The sequence below is a fragment of the Amblyomma mixtum genome, chromosome 2 (genome assembly GCF_055824585.1).
Source record: "Amblyomma mixtum isolate Tamu chromosome 2, ASM5582458v1, whole genome shotgun sequence".
Classification (NCBI taxonomy): Eukaryota; Metazoa; Arthropoda; class Arachnida; order Ixodida; family Ixodidae; genus Amblyomma; species Amblyomma mixtum.
Genome location: NC_143013.1, coordinates 173,932,765 through 173,951,957, shown reverse-complemented (window position 1 = coordinate 173,951,957; position 19,193 = coordinate 173,932,765). Strand labels below are relative to the sequence as shown.

The following is a 19,193-nucleotide window of genomic DNA, read 5'->3' as shown; positions in this document are numbered from 1 at the left end:
TTGCAATGTTCCACTCCACTGTGGTAACTATGTGACTATAAACTTTTTGCCACTTGCTTGACAAAGTTGTAAAAGGCTCATCTAACTCTCTCAAAATGTGCCTGCTTTTAGTCTCCTCTGTTCTGATGTTTTCAATGCAGAGGAAAGCTCTGCAGGGGTGGCTGACACAGCCGATACATCCACAGCAGAGGGGGCCATGGAGACGTCTACTCCTTCCAATGCAAGTGAGGCTGCTGCAGCACCAGAGACATTGGCTGAGCAGCCTGTGGATGCCTCAGATGAACCACCACAGCAGCAACAGTCACCGGCACAGGAGATGGCGGAACCGTCGAGCGAACTCTCGAGTGAGGAGGGGAAGTCCATGGCAGAGTGTGCCCTGCTAACAGATCTGTCGGAGGCCAAACCGGTTGCGCCACCCCAGGAAGAAGGGGAGGCAGTGTGTTCAAGCGAGCCATCGCCACAGGTTGAGAGCCCTCCATCTTCCACCGAGTCCTCGAACCACACATCGCAATCAGACCTGGCTGCTGCTCCTTCGTCGAGCGAGCCATCAGCAGCTGATCAGGAGGTACCACAGGATGAGGCCATGGATGCAGACATGCCGAATAAGAAGGATGATGGCCAGGGAGCAGGCAGCTTGAAGAGGAAGCAGATGGATGAGGAAGCGGCGGATGGACCGCCAAACAAGGTGCTGCGCCAGGATGGCAATGGTGCCCCTGAGGAAAGCAGTGTAAGTGAAGACCCTCAGTGAGCTTTTCTTTCGTTAGGTACCACATGGCAGCTGCTTCTTGTAGTGCAGCCAGGGTTGAGCATCGGTGTTGGCTTTGGTGTAATCGGCAGAGCGAACGAAGAGGACAGCGGAGGATAGAAGTATGGCGATAGTATAAAAAGAATGAGGAGGAAAGCGAAGGAGCGGCGCAATGGAGGAGGAGCAAGAGCAGAGCTCCGTTAGGGGCCGGGGCTGCTGGCACTGCTCGAGGAGAAGCTTAGTGGTGACAGAACGCTGTACACGCTGCTTAAGCCGAAACGCACAGTCGCGTTAATTCGGCCTTGCATGTTCCGTATGTGGTTGTTTGTGATTCAAATACTGCAGCTGCTGAGCTCAAAAATCGCATTATCGAGAAGTCTGATCGCGGGTAATTTTTTTTAACTGCGTTGAGAACACTAGTACAATTGTTTGCCAAGGTCGCGAGGCAGCAGGCGTAAGTCACAGCATTGAGTGAAGAAGTAATGGGTGCGTGAACAGCACCTGATGTCTGTGTGGTCAGGGGAGAGCAGCTAGTGTCCTCGGCGCAATGGAGACGTTGGACTGGAGCATTTGCTTCTCCTTCTTGTTCTCCGATCCAACCGCCTGCCGATAGATGGTGAGCGCATCGATGCTTGTGGCAGAACAGCTGCCTGTTCTCATCATTCTCCCGCACACTAGAATTTTGTGGCCAGCTAGGGAGGGGGGGGAAGTGGCTTTGGCAAACAGTAGCTTCTTCAAGAATTTCATTTTGTCCCGAAGCACCCACGTCAAGAAAAATGCTTGGACTGAAATTCCCGAGCTTAAATTCATGCGTTGGTTAAAGCGATCACACAATGTGCTACACAAAATCTACATTAGCAGCATACCTTATTTACATGATTGTAAGTCGACTTGAATGTAAGTCAACCCTCCTGTATCGCATGTCAGGAAAAAACAATAGTAGAACACGATAGCATTGCGCGGCTACCGCCACTTATCGTCAGCCGCTGTCGGCTGCCATGCGCGAGCGTACCCATGAGCACATTCCAAAACAAAAGTGTATTAGTCACTGGACTATTTGTCCACACTTGCGCCATCATCCTCATTAGCACTGCCGTCGTGATCGCTTCTGCGGTCCACAGCACGTCGTCCTAACGTCATGCAGCGAAATCTTGCACTTCGCAAACAGCCGCACCTAGATATCGCATGGAAGAGGTAAAAATTTTACCTCGCTGCAGCTGCCACACCTGTATCACTCTTGCAAGCGGTTATCTTGCCTTCGCATTACATGGCCTGCACAAGCCCATTTCTTCCTATTGATTTCGACTTGGATGTCATTAACCCACGTTTGTTCTCAGACCCACTATGCCCTCTTCCGGTCTCTTAACGTTACAGCTATGATTTTTTTTTTCCATAGCTCGCTGCATTGTCCTGAACTTAACCTGAACCCTTTTCATTAGCCTCCTTTGTTTCTGCCTCGCAGGTGAGTACCAGTAAGATGCAGCCGTTGTATACTTTTCTCTTGAAGGGTATTGGTAGACTGCCATTCATAATCTGAGCGAACCGGCCATATGCGCTCCACCCCATTCCTATTCTTCTAGATATTTCCCTCTCATGATCCGGATCTGCGGCCACTACCTGCCCTAAGTAGACGTATTCCCTTGCCACTTCAAGCACCTTGCTACCAATTGCGAACTGCTGTTCTCTTGCTAGACTGTTGAACATTACTTTGGTTTTCTGCATGCCAATTTTTAGGCCCACCGTTCTGCTGTGTCTGTCTAACTCATTGGTCGTGCTTTGCAGTGCATGTCCTGAGTGGCTTAGCAAGGCAGTGTCATCAGTGAACCAGCGAGGTATTCTCCATTAACTCTTATCTCCAACTGTTCCCATTTCAGGCCCCGGAATACCTCCAGTGAATAGGCGGTGAACAGCATTGGCGAGATCATGTCTCCCTGCCTTACACCTTTCCTTATTGGAATTTTATTGCGGACTTTATCGAGAACTATGGTAGCTGCACAATGTTTACAAATATCTTCCAATATTTTCACATAACACTCTTCTGATTCCGCAATGCCTGCATGACAGCTGAGGTTTCCACTGAGTCAAATGCTTTCTCGTAATCAATGAAGGCTATATATAGGGGTTGGTTATAATCTGCGCATTTCTCTATCACCTGATTGATAGTGTGAATGTGTCTATTGTTAAGTATCTTTTATGAAAGCCTGCCTGATAATTTGGCTGATTGAAGCCTAAGGCTGTCCTGATTCTGTTTGAGATTACCTTTGTAAATACTTTGTAGGTAACGGACAGTAAGCTCATCGGTCTGTGATCTTTCAGGTCCTTGACTTCTCCTTTCTTATGAATTAGGATAATGTTAGCGTTTTTCCAAGCTTCTGGTAATGCTCGAGGTCATAATGCATTGCGTGTACATGGTGGCTAGTTTTTCTTGCACAATCTCCCCTCCGTCCTTCAAGAGATCTGCTGCTGCCTGATCTTCACCAGCTGCTTTTCCCCACTGCGTTGTTCCTAAGGCTTTCTTTACTTCCTCCTTCGTTACTGGCTGGATGTCCCATTACTGTGCCTCTCTCATTAACACTCTGATTACATTGGCTACTGTACAGATTTGTGCAGAACTTATCTTACCCATATTGCCAATGGCATTGCCCTCTTTGTCTCTTAATGCATACATCTGGTTTTTCCCTATGCCTAGTTTTCTCTTCACTGCTTTTAGGCTACCTCCATATTTTAGAGTGTGCTCGATTTTCTCTATGTTAAACTTCCTTATGAAATGAACGGCGGCGCAACAAGGACACTAACAAGAGAGGGGACACCACATGCGCACTCTACCAACTGTTTATTGCATGGAAAGGAGGCATATTTAAACATACAGCTCAGGCATGACACTCATCCCATTATCGCTCCGAACCCAACACGTGGAAAAGAAACAGCAACATCAGGATAAAAGACAAGAACCCTTAACCTCTGCAGAAAAAACTAAAAGATTTTGATAACAGAACTTTGAGCAGGCCATCTCGTAGCAAAAGCAGAGTCAAACAATCGTAGCAAAAGCAGAGTCAAACAAGAGAAGCAAAAGCAGTCAAAAAAAAAAATACAATCGTAGCAAAGGCAGAGTCAAATGTATTAAGCAAAAGCAGTCAGAACCCGAAAAACAACAAAAAACAAAACGGAAAGAAAAATACAGTAACGAAGTTAACAACCCGCCTAAAACAAACAACAGACGTCCGCTAGAAATGCAGGGCTGAAAAGATGCACAGCACATGGCGTTAAAAAAACTGTCAAGAAAGGACACTTCATTTCTACGGAGGGAAACTGAGGAGTCGCTAACACAAGTGCTTCCCTTCTTATTGATCATAAAGGCCTCAAGCATTTCGCGTGCCACCTGATCGTGACTCCTGCCCAGAATCCTTATTCCGTTAAGCACTGGCTCACACTTGCAATCTTTACAATGTAGGGGCAAATTCGACCCGCCTCCGTTTTCTAACGACTTTTCGTGTTCCCGTGTTCTGTCGTTAATGCAGCGACCTGTCTGGCCTATATAGACCCCCCCGCACGTCAGTGGGATTTCGTACACCACTCCGACGGCACAAGAAACGAAATGCTTGCCGTGCCTCTTTCCGCACATGGCTTTCTTCTCTTCGCTGATCCGCGAGCATAACCCGCTCAGCTTTCTTGGCGCAGAGAAAACGACAGGAACGTCGTACCGGCCAGCAACTTTCTTCAAGTTGTGCGCCACACGGTGTATATAAGGGACCACTTGTGGTCCCTTATATACACCGTGTGGTCCCCTCTCTTGTTAGTGTCCTTGTTGCGCCGCCGTTCATTTCATCATGCACCAACTCGCCCCTCAGGCCATTCTTCTAAACTTCCTTATGTTGGCTAGCTTGCACTTATTTGCTAACTTTGATTAACTATAAGTGCTAGCGCACTTAAAGTGGTCATTCTCTGCATTCAGCCATTGTGTGTTTGTCTGAAGCCTGCTTCTGGTGGGTGGCCCACCTGCCCAGGTGTGTGTCTGTGTGTGCATGCATGTGTGTTCGGTGTGTGCACGCATGCACGGTGTGTTGGGTGTGTGTGTGTGTGTATGTATGTGCGGGTGTGTATGTGCTTTGGGTGTGCATGTGTGTGTGTTGGGTGTGCATGTGTGTGTTGGGGTGTGTGTGTGTTGGGTGCATGTGTGCACACACAGACATCTGGCAAGTTGTGATGACATCACAAGGTCATGCGACTTAGGTGGCAGGCGGCTGCTCACCTTTTATAAGGACAACACACCATGACAAGCACCTTAGCATAGCAATGTTTAATGATGCAAAAATTGCAAAACACGGCCTGCTATGCACATATTCGCATTGGGCCTAACTGCACAAATCGACTGCCAATTTGTTTCCCCATCTTTATGTCCTGCAGCGTTTCCAAGTTGCGTAAATGTGCTCCAATACACGAAAAAACGTATTGGATCCCATTTTGAGATGTCAAGATTGGACTGTTTTCCCACTCTGCCTGTGCTCATCTTCGTACTGGTGCTGATGTCTGGCGCTCTCCGATGATTGCAGGACGACCTGCTGGCGGCTGAGGGCCTAGCGGGTGCCGACCCCACACCAGAGGGCACCCCACTGATCCTGTGCACTGACGTGCGCGTGCGGCGGATCCACACCAACGTGGCCATTCACATGACCGTGCGGAGCGGCCAGTCAGACGTGGCACACCAGCTGATGCAGTACATTAAGAACTCACTCTGGGGAGTCTAGCCCTCTGGCATGCCCCCCATAGATTGTGTGCACACATTTTCATCATCTTTTAACGAAAAATAGAGTGAAGCATAGCAGTGACATGACTGAGGCCAGGTTAAAATGCACGACTGGCCCCTGTCAAGTGGTTTATTCGCAACACTTCTTCCACTTCACGTGGCTCCTGTTGAGCAGGTCTCAGTGAAAATTTGACTGGAGAGTGGAACCATTCTGTTTGGAATGGGAATCTATTTCGATTATCACTTGCAGCCCTACAAATGGTGGTCAGAGTTTGATGGAATAATGCACGGAGATTTTCGAAGTGTATGTGTGCTTATCACCTCAAGTGGAATTATTAATCCGGAAATCAGCAGCCTCAGTTGAAGTCGTAGCGGTGTACTACCTCTAAAAATGGTTCCAGTTTAACTTGTGTCCAAACGGGTCCCACTAAGAGCTGGTCCGAGCTGGGAATGCATGCATATTGCAGTTCACCTCAACCAGTTCCACCTGCAAAATCACATTGTGTGCTGCAGGTTCCCTCACTGCTGCCGGCTGTACTCCGTTTCATGCATAGCAGTCAACACTGCCAAAGGTACGAAAGTAGTCCGCTGCAAAAAACAAGAGAAATGTATCCGGCCGCCTCGCGTCGTGGCTGAGTGGTACGAAGCGTGCGCCTGTCTGTTCATTTTATAAGGGGCCAAGGTTCGACTCCCGGTTTGGCTGTTCTTTTTTTTTTCTTAAAAGATTCATTAGGTAGAAACTCGAAACTGTCAAACTCTAATACCTGCTTTGAAAAACACAGCGCTGTTTACTTGTTTCGAAGCGAAAAGGCAGTGTAGTGTATGGCATACATACAATGTAACTTGAGTCGGATGGCGTTGAGTGCAAAGCTGTCATATTTAACACTGCGAGAGCTAGATATTGTCACCTTGCTAGGTCGTTTTTGCGGTGATCTTATTCCAGTAGAGAGACCTTCTTTCTTGAACCTCGCAACTGTCCGAGGGCTCACCCCGGTCATCTCGCCTACAGTTTCGAGAACTTCACGCAGTCTTCTCCGGAAAGCGCTTCCTTACGCTAGAGTAAACGTTGACAATCAGCTGCTTGCAATCTTTCGAAATTTTCGGAGCAGGAGATGTTTTTGAAGCCGCAGTGGGCGAAGAAAACAAGCGAGTAGGAGATAGCGGTGCCATTTTCGCAGACTCAGAAACCGAAAGACGAAAGCAGATGACATCACCGGGCAGCCTAGCTGCGAAAACCTGATACAGGGGGAGCCGAAAAAAAACCAGAAAACTAAGGCACTCTGTTTTGAAGAACATAAAAGAAAAAGCAATCTTTTTGCAAAATAAAACACTTTTATTATTAGACTACAATATCAACCAACATCTACTTTAATTTCAAGTTCATTACTCTTTTCACTTTCGACGCACTACATTGCGATGCGGACGAGGAGCGCGAACAGGCGCCGCAGCCTTCGCTGCGTTGACTGCTATATATGAAATGGAGTATAGGAATTCGTTGTGTCCAGTCTGCTTCCGATCAGTCTGGGGTAAAGTCATTTAATTCAGTCGTGTCAGGCAGGATATTCTGGTCCCAGTTTGCACCGACTGTTGTGCTCTTGGAATTTGATGCCAGAGAAAACCTCTAAATCCCCAGCTAAGGATTTCTCATGTGGGAAGCAAAAAAGTAAAGAAAGTAATGATTGCAAGTTTGTCTTTAGTGCTTGAAGAAGACTGTTCTCTAAAGCACACAGTGCTAATAAAAGAAGGGAAGAAAAAGCGCACAGTAATGCTTGTGAGAATAGCCCAAGCCTTTGTGAGATAACAGTATGGATGGCCTCTGTGCTGTATGGTTTGCAATCTGGAGCTTACACACTTGGATCACGTGGACTCTGCACTGATGAAGACAGCCACCCTGCACAGACTAGGTGAGCTTTAAAGGTGCACTGAAGAGGAATCTGAACTCGTCTTTTTGCCGCGGAAACTCCATCGTGCAGGTTTAATCGTGCAGGTTTTAAGTCAGCGCTGGCTCCATCCTCATCCTTTATTGTTCTCCTGCATCATTGTGCTGTTTCACTGTAATAACCTGCCACGGTGGTTGTTTAGTGGCTGTGGTATTCAGCCGCTGAGCCCAAGCATGTGGGATCGGCATCCGGCCGCAGCGTCACCGTTTCGATGAAGGCAAAACAAAAAACGCCCTTGTGCTGTGTCAGCGCATGTCAAAATTTCCAGGGGGTCAAAATTAATCCCGAGCCCTTCACTAAGGCATCTTTCATGTGCTATGTGCAGCTGTGGACGTTAAACCCCGAATACGTACCTATTTGATTGTGAGTGTTTGCCATCTTTGTATCCTGATGTGAGCTTAATTATTCGGGCGACAGGAAAGTGTGACTAAGGTACGCAACAAAAGTGTGCTGCGTTTTTAGTAATGACAAATTGTGCTGCCTGTGTGCATTGCAAGGACATTTAACGCAGTACTTGGCACCATACAAGGTGGCCCATATTCATTTGTGCTGTGTCAGTGGGTTTACCAAAGAAAGTGTGATGCATGTACGGGAATTTCAGTGCGGCACAGTCGCGGAATTTTTGTCCTCTCAAAGGCACAGCGCCACAACTCGGAAGCAGCCTGTGCAAACAGCCCGCCTCATAGCTTTCTAAACAGCCACGTAGACTGTAAACATTTCAAATAAACATTTCAATGTCTAGCCTAAAGAGTGATACACGCTAGGGGAGATGGTAAATAAGTTGCGTACTGTTAATTCTGAACATAAAATGGGGGAAAAAACAGTGTTATTTACGTGAATGACTTCTCACCTGCCACATCTAAAACCCAGTGCTTATCTACTGCACCGCACAGCTGATGCATATGACTACTTTTAACGTCAGTATCCATTGCCATCAAGTACTATCGCGCTCAATATGAGTTGCAACGCGCGGTCATCGACCGGGGCTCGTTCCGTGGTGTGCCTCCTCCAAACAGTCGCTCGGAATTCTGGGAGAAACTGCTGTTCCAGGAAACAACAGCACCCCCGCTCAGGAAAAAGTTCCTCCCAGAATTCCGAGCGACTGTTTGGAGGAGGCACACCACGGAACGAGCCCTGGTCGATGACCGCGCGTTGCAACTCATATTGAGCGCGATAGTACCTCCTCTTTTCTGCTGGGTGGCACTGCTCGGCTACAAGTTGGGGGGGTGTGCTTTTGAGAAGGCAGGATTAAGTAGCACAGCTTGTATGTATGCTGCATGTGAATCACTCTGTTGCAGCAGTAAAGAATGCATTGAATATGGATGGAAGTATTTCTGTCACACTACTGCTTCCCTTTTCTCTTTGAAAGCTCAAATCACTGCTGTGATTTGAGCTGGAAAACAGAACACTATTTCTTGGTATACTGAGCTGCCAGGAAGCACAGTATACAGGGCCCACAGTGCCATGTCATCGCAAGCTGAACATGCTTTTGATCAACTTGCAGCTATTCAAGCGTGAACGAAGCTGAGGCTGGTTACTGAATTGGGCTACTTTGCTAGAAAGTGACACGTGTAAGTGCAGTGAATGGACAGCTGCAGCACACGCTTGCTTCAAGCCCGAGTTTGTGCTGTGCAGCACCTTCACGATATGTCACCTGGATGTGTAACTCCTCCTGCATTTCAGTGCAAGCTTTTCATTGCCTCTATCCTCTACTTCAATGCAAGTCTTGCGGTGGGCAATGCAGCTGTGAATAAAATAAAGGTGTGTGTGGTGTTTTCACCGCTGATTCATGTTTCATTTGGAATAGAAAATACACTGCAGGCAAAAAAAAACCATTGGCTCCAGTCGGAATGTCCGATTGGTTCCAATAATTTATTGGGAACCAATTGAAGGCTCAAGTTTGGATGTTCCAATTGGTTCCAAACACACCATTGAAACCAATTGTACATTCCCGTTATAGTTCCAGTTGGGAACCCCAATTGGACCAAATGGTTTTTGTCACCTGGGATATGTTCCACGGCCATTAACTAATACAGAATACTACTTGCACAGATGTTCCAGGCTCCAGCAGTTGCAAGACGAGGGAGATGTTTTGTATCTCCCACTGCACATTTGTCAAGCATCTGTGCAATAATGGGCGACGATAATTCAAATGATCCAATTTATTAAATGTCGTGCTATGCAGCAGGCCACGTTAACTGCTAAGCAGTGGGACCAGCTCTGAAGACTTCCCATTTTCGTACTTGTAATAAATGGGCTGAAAGAAATATATGGAGTAGATTCAGAAGCAGTAACCCTGAATGTATCGTAGTTACAAAGGAGCATAGCTGCCATGCAAACATTGTGAGCACATGGCACAGTTTCTTGCATTACTTGCCCTTTGTGAGCCTAATAAGTCTCGTGGATGTAGCACAGACACAAAGCAACGGAAACTGTTACAAGCACAAGTAAAACTCAACTGCATAGAGAGAGCCACGCAAGGTACCAGTGGTAGTTCATTATAATGAACCTGGGACAGCAGTGCAACTTGCTTTTAATTTCTTTTTTTTCAGCAAAACATGGCACCTTTTACAATGAAAACTGTTGGAGTTACCATTCCGAAAAATCGTGGTGACAGTGTCCTGTGCAACTAAAACTGTGGCCCCAGCGAGTCTTTGTTTTGTGGCCTAAATCATAAAACATGCTGAAAGCCTTGGGGAAACACTAAAAAAGCAGCACCACCAGTAAGTGTACGGCACATCCTTCATGGCATAGATAAAGCATTGCTGAATGCATTGCCCATGCAAAGCAGGCAGCAGAAGCAGCAGAAGCTATAGAGAATTAGTTACAAGGAAAGAAAAAAAGCAGCAATGAACTGCCTGGATCTTGATGGACACCTCACCCACTCCGTGAGGGAAGCTAAGGGATGGAGAGAGAGTGGAGCCGTTGCGGAGTGCATCCCTGCGGTTCTTTAATGTGCACTGAAATAGCACAGTACATGGGCCTCTAATGACATAAGGTGTGACATATCTGTAGGTATATTCGATTTTGCTTCACTTGCCGAGCCAGTTCTGTAACACTCTGCAGAGTGCTGCAAGTGTGCAGCGCCAGTTCAACTGCCTCCTTGTTGTTTTTTCTTCTGCTTTTCTAATCAATTAGCTTTAAGCAATAACATATTCAGTATTATTCGAAATTGATCAACACCACAAAATAAATAAATTAATTTTAAAAAAAATCCCCTGTGCCCCTTGGTTTCTGTGGCTGTTGGCTTCTGTCATATTTATAACGAGCCCCTCATTCCTCTTCCCTTGTTTGTTTAATTGCTTAGCGAGGGCCTCGGTTCTGGCAGCCTTGACGCCATAGGAAGCATAAGAGGGTTCTCACACAGTGTGGCTGTTGGCTTCTGTCATATTTATAACGAGCCCCTCATTCCTCTTCCCTTGTTTGCTTAATTGCTTAGCGAGGGCCTCGGTTCTGGCAGCCTTGACGCCATAGGAAGCATAAGAGGGTTCTCACACAGTGTGGCTGTTGGCTTCTGTCATATAAATAACGAGCCCCTCATTCCTCTTCCCTTGTTTGCTTAATTGCTTAGCGAGGGCCTCGGTTCTGGCAGCCTTGACGCCATAGAAAGCATAAGAGGGTTCTCACACAGCTTCCACCCTCTCCGTTCGATGACGTTCTACGTCACACCTGCGGTAACTCGGGACGTTCTACGTCCGCCGCTTATGAACGTGGGTGGCGCTGATGAACACTCTCAAGGTTAGGTTACTTGTAAACATAAATACCCCCGAAAGCAGAAGGTTTGACAGCCGTCGCCGTAGCTCAGCGGTAGAGCACCGGACGCGTAATTCGGAGGTCGTGGGTTCGGATCCCACCGGCGGCATGTGGTTGTTTTTTCTTCTGCTTTTCTAATCAATTAGCTTTAAGCGATAACATATTCAGTAATATTCGAAATTGATCAACACCACAAAATAAATAAATTAATTAGAAAAAATCCCCTGTGCCCCTTGGTTTCTGTGGCTGTTGGCTTCTGTCATGCTTCCAAACAGATGGGCGAGTGGCCATAGAGTCACTACCAAACTGCAGACAGCTGCGTGCAGCCCACATCAACAGCCACCAACATCCCCAAACCGCGGGAAGAATTTTCAAACAGTAAATTGCAATGAAGTGTTGCCATGAGCCAGCCCTAGCGAATGGTCGTTTTCCTGAAAAAAAGTTATCGCATGCTGCCTGCGGGGCGCAACTTGACTGCTCTGATTTAAGAAAACTGCCAGAATTTCATTAGACTGCAGTCACACCTTAAATTCTTCTACCCAAGCATGGGAGCTGCCACCTTGCTGCACTTTCGCTCTGGAGACTGCAAGCCAGCCAATAACTCGTGCTGCACTATAAGTCGGATACAACCCAAGTCTGCAGTGAAGCTCCGCCCACATCCAGGACCACTGCACAAATTCCTCCACAACAAAAAAGTAGACCGCTGGTTAAATGTTACTTGTTACATAAATAAGCTTACCACAAGAAAAAATTATCACCTCTAGAATTTTGATACGTGGTTTGTTTGGTATAGTCAAACATTAAAAAGGTGATTTCGTTCACTGTTGCGATTGGCCAGCAGAGTACAATACAGGACGCCACGGACGGACTGTGGCCCAGTGTTAGCAACTGCTGTTTTCCTTTGCAAAACAATGTGGAAGCACGGTGTGCTGCACTGACGAAACAAATGCAAAATGCTGCAACTAGTGCAGCCAAATCGAACAGACCTTGCGTTAGTAAAAGACTGCACTACGCTGCTCACTGCTCAGCTACTGTCATAGAGCACTGTGCTAGACAACCCAGTATAAAAGTGAGTTGCAACGAGAAAAGTTTGGTTTGGTTAATGGGGTTTAACGTCTCAGGGCGAATCAGGGTATGAGGGATGCTGCAGTGAAGGGCTCCGGAAATTTCGACCCCCTGGGGTTCACGGGACTCTGAATTTGGTAAATTGGTTTTTGAGGAAAGGAAATGGCGCAGTATCTGTCTCACATAACTTAGCGCGCCGTAAGGAAAGGGTTTGGTTTGGTTTATTGGGGTTTAATGTCCCAAAGCGACTGAGGCTATGAGGGACGCCGTAGTGGAGGGCTCCGGAAATTTCGACCACCTGGGGTTCTTTAACGTGCACTGACATCGCACAGCACACGGGCCTCTAGAATTTCGCCTTCAAGAAATTCAGCCGCTGCGGCCGGGATCGAACCCGCGTCTTTCGGGCCAGCAGCCGAGCGCCGTAACCACTGAGCCACCGCAGCGGGGCGCAACGAGAATGGAATATGTACAGTTCGTGTCGTTTTTCTGGGGATTACTATCCAGGAGGCACATTTGCACCGTACAGTTGTGGGTAAATGGACAGGTCAGTAAAGGTTCAATGCTACCTTGCTACTGGCCGGGGAAGTGAGCTGCAGCATTTTTTCTGCTCTGATCTGCAGATCTTCAGAAGCCAGGCGCAGAGTTTTGTTCCCTGCATTGTTTTACAATGGAATCATTGAACTGACCCAACGCTTTGGTTCAGTGAAAACCTATCTGCTTCAGTGAGAGAAAACACCCAGTAATTCCAGTGCATTAGCATACGCAACAGTTGTGTTGACCAGGCAGTGTAGCCAACCTGCCCTGGCTGATGAAGCACAACAGTACAGTGGCTCACATATGCATCACTAGAGTGTGTTCAAGGTCACTACTGCGTTTGTGGTTCTACAGCATTTGTGATCCACTCTCTCTGTAGAGCGGACCATCACCTGCGTCCAGGTAAGCCCTGTGGCCAGCAACACGGCAGAGACAGGGGCATGTGTGTCTTCTTTTATTCAGCTTTCCTACATCCAGCGGTACAGCAGCGGCATTCAACAGGAGGAGAGAAGAAGAGGAACAGAGGCGGGGGGCGAAACCACCCGCTGCACTTCACAGAGAAAGAAAATGGGGGGGGGGGGGGCGAAAATTGCACGTAACTCGCCAGGCACCACAAACCTCACAGAACAGAGGCAAAGGAAAACACCCACTGAAAAACGGCCGCATGTACACATATATAAGTACTGTACAAGAAACGGGGCAAAGCAGAACCTCTGAACAGGCAAAACAAAGGGCGTAGAGAGAGAGACACAGAGGAAAATGGGTGAGGAGGAATCAGCGGCCTCGGAAAAGCCAGCCGAAAATGGCTACAGCAGCAGCAGTACCTATGCACACTGGGCTTCGCATCTCAAGCCTGCAGATGCTCGAAAAACTTGCGTCCTTATACACCGGCACGTGTTTTGAACGCACTCAGTTCCTGCAGGCACCTGCCCGCCTGTTCTACGCGAGTGCACATTTTACAGGGGTAGCAATCCAAAGTACGGTGGCCTACAGTTACCAGCTACAAAGAGGCAAGGCACTGCAGGCTACCCACGCACTGCAGTACTCAACTCCAACAATCCCCACCTGGCCAAATATCAAAGCAGGCAATGATTTTGCGCACATGAATCTCGCTGAACAGGGGTCACCAAAGTACTGCCCTGTTAAAGGAATCGGGCGTGGAATGCTCATGGGTTGACAGCAAGCTTTTCCAGGCATCTCAGACACTCGTGCAAAGCCCCCGTGCGTTTATTCACGAGCATCCCTATAAATATATATATTTGAAGGCGTATGTAGTATACACATAGGACTTGGCAGCACACACGCATGCACACATACTAGTCACTCTGGTGTTAAGGGCTGAACACCTGCCGCACTGGGCTGTTCCAACCGGTTTACTGCACGCAGTGACAAGAGTGATGCCATCTTGCTTGAAAAAAAAGAAAAAAAAATCCTTTCAAAACAATCAACTCTAAAGGCAGCCCAGTCTAGCTAGAGTACTACGGGAGGACTGGAAGGACTCCGTGCCACTATGCAAGAAGCAAGGAGAGACAGCACTACGAGTAGTGCAAGCTCAAATACCGCACATTCGGAGTGAACACAGCCCAAAAGTGGACCCCAAAAAGTTTCAAAGCAAAAATCAACAAAGCCATCTTGTAGTGGGTCAGTACATGGATCACGGCTTGTTGTACACCTCACCATCCCCATGGTTCATGGAACAGTTACCGTATTTACTCGCATGATTAGCGCATTTCTTTTAATAATTCAGGCTTCAAGAAGGTTTGGTTTATTGGGGTTTAACGTCCCAAAGCAACTCAGGCTATGAGGGAATGTGCAAATTAGGAGCAGATTCCACGAGCAGGTCCGAAAAAAACAAATGTCGTAAACCCCGCTGGCCAAAACTAAAAACGTGCAGACTCCTAATACAAGTCCATGCAGTTCCTCACGGGATGGCATGATGATGTGGGCAGCTTAAAAAAACATTAAGATACAATCGCAAAGCCAGCAGTCGGAGGCAAATGGAGGTAAAAGGCGGTGAAACACTCTCTCACGTGTGGCCCAGCTGACTAGCGGCAAACCAAACTGCAAACAATTCGGTACTTTCGGATTCCGGGGGAGCGGACGGTCTCGAGGCGATCGAGGCACGCTGGTTCCGGCACCCTAGTCATGCACTCTACCAAAGCAGCAGGTCACGCTTTGCTCCTCACACGTATCAGGTTTGCCATTGCTTTGACTTGGCAGTGCCATCTCCCTTCACAGCTGCACACAGCCACACCAATCTTCCTTATATAATATATATATATGAAACTGGTAATAAATTAGGGTGCGCAAACTATGCGAGTAAATACGGCAACTGGGCAGCGCATTTCTTTCTAATTTATGCCATTTCAAGCTGCGCCACACCTTGTGCTAGACTAACCACGCTGGTTGCCAGACGACTCATGGCATCCTCACCCTGTTGAAGCACTGTCTGACGACCATTACAAGCGACGCTAGTCACGCATGCCACGGTATGCACAACAGTGAAGTCTGCGAAAGGACATTTCACACAGAGAAGCTCCAGATGTGGCCTTTGTGCTGGACGAGGACAGTTTGTTTGAAGGTCGGCGGTGCTAACAACACTGGGCATCGCAATGATCCAAGGATACAAACTCGGCAGAACAAGCTCCAAGGACTGTGCAGCACTGCTGCTGGAGTCTGGATGAGCAAATCTGTGCATCTACATGAAAACTTCTGCAACGCTAGTCCAAGCCAGCAACACAGCTGCCGCAAGTTGTTTCGCCATAAATCCGAGTTGATCGCGCTTGTGCAGACACTGCTATAAAATGGCTAAAAGCTTTTTATTTTGCATTCCATTTTGACATTGCTGGCGCACAGCAAAATTTGCAAATCTAGAAGTCAACAGCAAGACTGCTGACGCAGCCTATCCTAGCGAGAGGTGTGCGTGAGCACCACTTTTTTCTACCTTGCCTACAACTACAAGAGCAGCACAGCATTGATTTGAACAGAGAGCAAACACGATAACACACTGTAAGTGTTCCCGTAGCAAGGGAACACAGCGACACGAAGATGGCACTAGGATAAAAGAAAAATGAGATGGGAGAGAACAGGAAGGACAGCAGTACACTTTAGTCAGTCTCAATAGTAACCAACCAGACCCGCTAATCTCCTAAAGCCTCCTCCGCCAGGAAATTTAAAAATATGTATTTATATAGTACGTGCTTATATAACACTACTCCCAAGACCTCAGTTGCCAGGGAGAGGAAGCAAAACCGAAAAGCATGCACATAAATTAAAGAAACAATCGCACATCTTTATTATAACCTCTCTGCCACAGACCCAAGAAAATGAAAGGAGTACAGATTATTTACAATTTCTCACAGGATTCAGGAAAAGGGGTTAAAAACAGTCAAGCGACACCTTCGTCAGTGAGAAAGCAGCGTGTTATAAAACTTGAGCCGAGACAAAAAAAAAAAGGAAAAAACATTAACACGCATCGGAACCACGGGTTCGGTCTCCATCACTATGAACCGGCAAGAGCGCAATTATGGGGGAAAAAAAAAAGGTAGAGAGACTCAAAACATAGAAACCAGAAACAGTGCCTATCCTCTGCATGCAGCAGAAGAGAACCCGTTCCACGAAAATGTCAACTACAGATATATATATATATAAAAAAAAAGGTCTACAAGGAAAAAAAAAATGGGCCCTCTGTTATTACTGCAACAGTACTCCAGGCTTGGGAAAGAAATGTTCGAGAAAAAAAAAAAAACCTCTTTCCCCACCCGTTTCTTCGTTTCTGCTCACTTGCTATGTGCACCGTGTAGTGGCGTCACTACACTGCACTTTTGTTTTCCTTTCTTCCCTTCAAGCCCCATCTAGCAGCCACTGCAGCAAACTTGTCTGCAACTATTTTGCCACTCAACCCAGACCACGACCCTCACCAGACTACCAAGCACAGACCTGGACAAGCAAAGCCTACAGTGGACATTGCAAAGCGCACTTTCCAAAGCACAGCCTTGTTGAACAGCCTGCACACCTCTGTCCAGGCGTGCGGTGGAACTGTATTCCGCGACAAGACACCCTCCCTCTCAGCATCGTAGACGACGCACCAACCCACCAGACCCGAGCAGATTCTCAACACGTCACACACACACGATGCCAGCCACACACACAGCATGCCCAGCTGGCAGCAAGCAGCACTTGTCTCTCACCACAAAAATGAAAACAGCTGCAGCTAAGATCCGATAAAAACGCCAAAGGAAAAAAAAAGAAACCAAAGGCCGCGCTTCTTCCTGCCAGTGGCAAGTCAACCAAAGAGGCTGTGGAACGTTTGCAAACAGATGCCACCCGTGCAAGTGCCGTTCACCAGTGGCTAGGCCTCCCCCGCACTCCCAAACTACAGTTGTGTGTCAGGCCAGAGGCGTGGCATTGCCAGAGCAGCGGCGGCAGCAGCAGCAATCTCGAGCGTCAGTGCACAAGCCAGGGGGAGAGGTGGGGGGGAAGGGATGTGGCGGTGGTGGTGACGGAACTGTTGCCGGAAATCAAGAGGAGGCGCGCCAGGGCACAACAGCCGGCTCGGAGGAATGAGCTGAGTCGCTGCCACGGCGGTCATGTGTAGTACGTTGCGGGGTCGCCGCTCCCAGTCGTGGCTCCCACCCGGTGGAGCGCAGCAGCTAGCGGCATTCCCACACCTTCACTGCCTGGTCCACGCTGCCGGTCACCACGTAGGGCGCTGTGCGGTGGAAATCTGCACACACCAAGCCACAACGTGCTCAGCACCAAACCTCTCCCACATAACATGGTACGGTATGTCGGAACTGTGGTAAAATATAACATACACTCTCCAAAGAAGGTTTGTTAAAACTTGACGTTTCAGGACCCCTACGGGTCCCTTGTTCACAGTGAAAGTTGGACGAAATGGGCCAGTTCTTATATGCGCACTTGACAGCACAGTGAGTGGGCATAGTTATCCGGGACATTACCCTTCGTCCTGTTAGTGACATGGTTCGTGGTCTGTATATAAAAAGATTCTAAAAGCAGCCGTGACGATAAGGGTTGCATGGTATCTAAGACTGTGGCGTTCTCCCAGTCAATAGTGTGGTTCTTTTCTTGAGCATGCTCTCGGCCAGCGGGTTAGATGAGGTGGGACATTTGTTGACGTTGTTCTTGTGTTCTCTTAAACTTCTTCTGAAATCGCCTCATTCGCCAATGTATGCTGCATCGCAGTTTTTGCAGGGGATTTTGTACACCACTCCGGGGAAACGTGGGCGCTCCAGACGGTCTTTTACGTCACAGAGCTGTTGCTCCAGCTTGCTGGACGGCACGTGCCATCCGTGCCAGAGCCTCACTTGTCCCCCATCCATCCCCCCAAAAAACCATCTTTGACGAGGGTATGTTTTATTTTACCACTATGCTTCCCCCTCACCAGACAGGATTCTGTCGAACCCTTGACTACATCGGGACTGGCGTCCTCATTTGGGCCATGCAAGTTGCCCTAGTGGAGGGCCACAATTTAGACCAGGGGTTCCCGGACTGGGCTCCCTGTAGCGCTTCTTGGGGTTGTGCGAGCACCTAACTCAATGCAAGCTTCAACTCCTACCTTCCCTCATTTATTTACTTATTACTTTTACTCATTTATTACAGATACCTCAAGGGCCCTTGGGTGAGAGGGCTTTACATGAGAGGTACTAATCACACTAATTGCTCACGGCAGACGGGGGGACACTGGTCTTGAAAAAAAAATTTTTATAAATGAAGTCACAGTTACGAAATCTTCAGGGCATATGTATTTTTGTGTGCTGATTCTAAATACGTCATTTGATTTCATGTAAAACAATTCCTTGAGCACTTATGCACTTTTTATGCTAGTATTTTGTGGAGAGTTTTGAAGAAAATTTGCTGCAGGAAACTCGCTGAAATGTATGCCATTGGGTTCTCTTGACACCAAGGAATACAATAAGGGTGAAAATGTCTTCCTGCCTATCATAGAACTTGAGTTTAGAGTTCTGAAGTTGTCGCTTCAGAAATGAGAAGGGAAGTGTGTATTCCCGTTTCTGAAGTGGCAGTTTCAGTACCTTATTACTCAAGTTCTATGAGAGCCAGGATGATATTTTCACCCTTATTGTATTCCTTGGTGTCAAGAGAACCCAATGGCATACATTTCAGAGAGTTTCCTGCAGCAAATTTTCTTCAAAACTCTCTGCAAAATACTAGCATAAAAAGCTCAAGGAATTGTTTTACATGAAATTAAACGACATATCTAGAATCAGCGCACAAAAATACATGTGCCCTGAAAATTTCATAACTATGACTAAATTAATAAAATTTTCTTTTCAAGACCAGTGTCCCCCCTTAACATAGCCAAACCTTGTTGATTCCGACTGCAAGGGAGTGCAAAAAACATCTGAATTATCAAAATTCCGAAAACAGGACT

The 19,193-nt window shown here is 47.4% G+C and overlaps 2 protein-coding genes across 3 annotated transcripts in view; one reads left to right on the top strand and one right to left on the bottom strand.

Annotated features, from left to right (window-relative positions):
• Nucleotides 1-19,193, top strand: part of LOC149361690 (RNA N(6)-adenosine-methyltransferase mettl16) — a 109,876-nt gene that overhangs the window by 25,636 nt on the left and 65,047 nt on the right. The window contains exons 9-10 of one of the 2 annotated variants that reach the window (XR_016288969.1): nt 141-727; nt 5,296-7,406. Coding sequence is in view for 1 of the 2 variants with exons in the window: in XM_089572769.1 (XP_089428895.1) it covers nt 141-727; nt 5,296-5,490 (782 nt within the window). In the remaining variant the exon portion in view is untranslated. Of the gene's footprint in view, nt 1-140; nt 728-5,295; nt 8,373-19,193 lie in introns of those variants that run through there. The other variant, XM_089572769.1, reaches the window with a different exon arrangement.
• The window catches only part of Lis-1 (LisH and WD40 domain-containing Lis-1), a 52,826-nt gene continuing 46,853 nt past the window's right edge, over nt 13,221-19,193 (bottom strand). The window contains exon 12 of the mRNA XM_089572766.1: nt 13,221-17,507. Coding sequence (XP_089428892.1) covers nt 17,434-17,507 — 74 coding nt within the window. The 3' untranslated portion in view covers nt 13,221-17,433. The remainder of the gene's footprint in view (nt 17,508-19,193) is intronic.